This window comes from Palaemon carinicauda, chromosome 3 (assembly GCF_036898095.1).
Source record: "Palaemon carinicauda isolate YSFRI2023 chromosome 3, ASM3689809v2, whole genome shotgun sequence".
Classification (NCBI taxonomy): Eukaryota; Metazoa; Arthropoda; class Malacostraca; order Decapoda; family Palaemonidae; genus Palaemon; species Palaemon carinicauda.
In genome coordinates this window covers 167,650,087-167,652,614 of record NC_090727.1, presented here as the reverse complement: position 1 = coordinate 167,652,614, position 2,528 = coordinate 167,650,087, and the positions used below count along the sequence as shown (strand labels likewise).

At 35.6% G+C, this 2,528-nt stretch overlaps 1 protein-coding gene across 2 annotated transcripts in view; it reads left to right on the top strand.

Annotated features, from left to right (window-relative positions):
* The first annotated feature begins 1,572 nt into the window (after positions 1–1,572).
* Positions 1,573–2,528, top strand: part of LOC137638010 (crustacyanin-C1 subunit-like) — a 17,994-nt gene continuing 17,038 nt past the window's right edge. For both annotated transcript variants that reach the window (XM_068370103.1, XM_068370102.1), the window contains exons 1-2: positions 1,573–1,730; positions 1,872–1,956. In XM_068370103.1, the coding sequence (XP_068226204.1) occupies positions 1,578–1,730; positions 1,872–1,956 (238 nt within the window). In that variant the 5' untranslated portion in view covers positions 1,573–1,577. The remainder of the gene's footprint in view (positions 1,731–1,871; positions 1,957–2,528) is intronic.

Here is a 2,528-nt window from a genome sequence, read left to right as displayed (position 1 = left end):
GTTCTAAAAATATTTCATTTTTTCTTGTTTCCTTTCCTCACTGGGCTATTTTCCCTATTGGAGCCCTTGGCCTTATAGCCTCCTGCTTCTCCAACTAGGGTTGTAGCTTAGCTAATAATAATAATAATAATAATAATAATAATAATAATAATAATAATAATACAAGAGATCTTTTAGGAGAATATATTTTGATCGGAGATTCAAATAAAATAAATAACTAAATTGCACTAAATAACGGTCCCCTGAAACTGGATTATGTTGTCGCTATGAAATGTCAGGTAAATAATGTTGTCCAGCCATAGACACAACATGCATCTAATAAATCGAGTTTCCATTAGACCCAATAATTCATTATCATGTCTTAGATACAAAATTATTTGTTTCCAGCCGCTGTTGGGATTACAGTCAATTCATGTCATTCAAGTAATTCACAGTTTTCTTTTTCATATTACTGATCTTAATTCATTTATCACCATCTTCGCCTACGCCCTAGACTCAAAGGGCCTCGGTTAGATTTTGCCAGTCGTCTCTATCTTAAACTTTTGATTCAATACTTATCCATTTATCGTCTCCTACTTCGCGCTTTATAGTCCTTCAATAATTTATTTATACGATGACCAAAATTATTCAAGTGATATTTGTCCTAAAAAAAATGATATATTTTAAAATATACATCATTTTGACTTTACTTCTTTATCTGCAATTTTATTCATGCATATGTTATTCCCGGTAACTCTACTAAAATCATATTGGCAGTTCTCATGCTGCAACCCTTTTACGGAAAGACAATTCTATATTTTTTCTTTTCTGTAATTTTTTCTTTGAGTGTCCAAGAACTGACCGGTTTCAATGTTGCTTTAGTTTGCTGATCGATGACTTTTGAAATAGGGAACTAACATCATGATAATAATTATTATTTATATTGTTGTTGTTGTTGTTGTTGTTATTGTCGGTGTTATCATTATCATTATTTCAAAGATCGTAAGAAATGATTTTTTGGATTATTATTATTATTATTATTATTATTATTATTATTATTATTATTATTATTATTATTATTATTATTGATGTTGTTGTTATTGCGGGTGTTGTTAATTTAAAAACGAAAGCAAAGTAGAAAGGGAGACCAATCACTCTACCTTTCGTTTCTCTCCTCCTTATTCCCTCCTTCCTAAAATTAATTAAATAGTTTACTAATGGAATAAAAATAAAACCATCATTGTAAGTCTTATGGCTGAACTTTAGTCGCCAAAGATCTATTGGTTTGTTAAGTCTTCCGGAAAAAATGTTAAAGGAGATTTTATCCAATTCGTCACTTTTAGGCCTCGCCAAAGGATATTTTTTATGAAGTAGATCAAGTTCTTTACGGCTGACATCACTATAGAGGAATCTTACGTCATCTTATGACCATCACGAGGAACATGTTTGGTTGATAAGATATGACTAAAGGATTCTTTGGAAAGTGAAGGGCAACTTTTTTTTTGTGCGTTCGTATGTGTGTCAAATAATGTTACCGAGAGGGAGTATATAATGGATCCTCCGCAGATCCTTCTCAGTCCTCAAACGAACACAGCAAGATGAACGCCCTACGCCCTCTCCTCTTCGCCGCCCTTGTGGTGGGTGGGACCGCATTTCGCAAACTCAATATTCCAGATTATGTGGTTCCTGGAACGTGTCCTGCCATCAACGAGAAACAACTCTGGGATATGCAAAGTCCCAGACTTTTCCAGGTACTGGCGGGTCATCCCCGAGTCTGGAAGGATGAAAATCCATTGTCCAAAAACTTTGTCTTTTCCAAAACAAAAACAACGAATGGGGAATCCGTGTCACTGGAACTCTAAGTAAGGTTTCTTTTGTCTTCTCTTTTCCAGATGGGAGGAATTTGGTACCAGCATTCTAACACTCCTTTAGAGTTCCAGCCCATCGAGAAATGTCTGCAGGTCAAATACACTTGGGGTAAGTTCATGAACTTAGTCAGGGAACTTAAAATCACCATTGTCGACGAAACCGTATTTACCTCTTTCTGTAGATGTGTGATTTTTGCATTTTTTTTTCAAGATATCTAAAGACATTTACAGTACTTTTCTGTATTTTGTTTCAGCATGTAGTTTAATATAATAAACAATTAGATTTATTTGTTATCATATATATATATACATTTTGTAATTGGCTCTTACACTGAATATGATATTAAGTAAATAATTGATTGGAGCATATTTCATTGCAATACCTTCCTTTCTAAGTAAACCACAGTAGACACAGAAATTTATCCCTATGTGGCCTGATTGGTAACGTCTCTGCCTGGTGTTTCCCAGTCGGTGGTTCAAGTCCCGCTCAGACTAGTTAGTGCCATTAGTGGCTGCAACCTTACCATCCTTGTGAGCTAAGGTTGGGGGTTTTGGGGGAGCCTATAGGTCTATCTGCTGAGTCATCAGCAGCCACTGCCTGGCCCTCCCTGGTCCTAGCTTGGGTGGAGAGGAGGCTTGGGCGCTGATCATATAATATATGGTCAGTCTCTAGGGCATTGT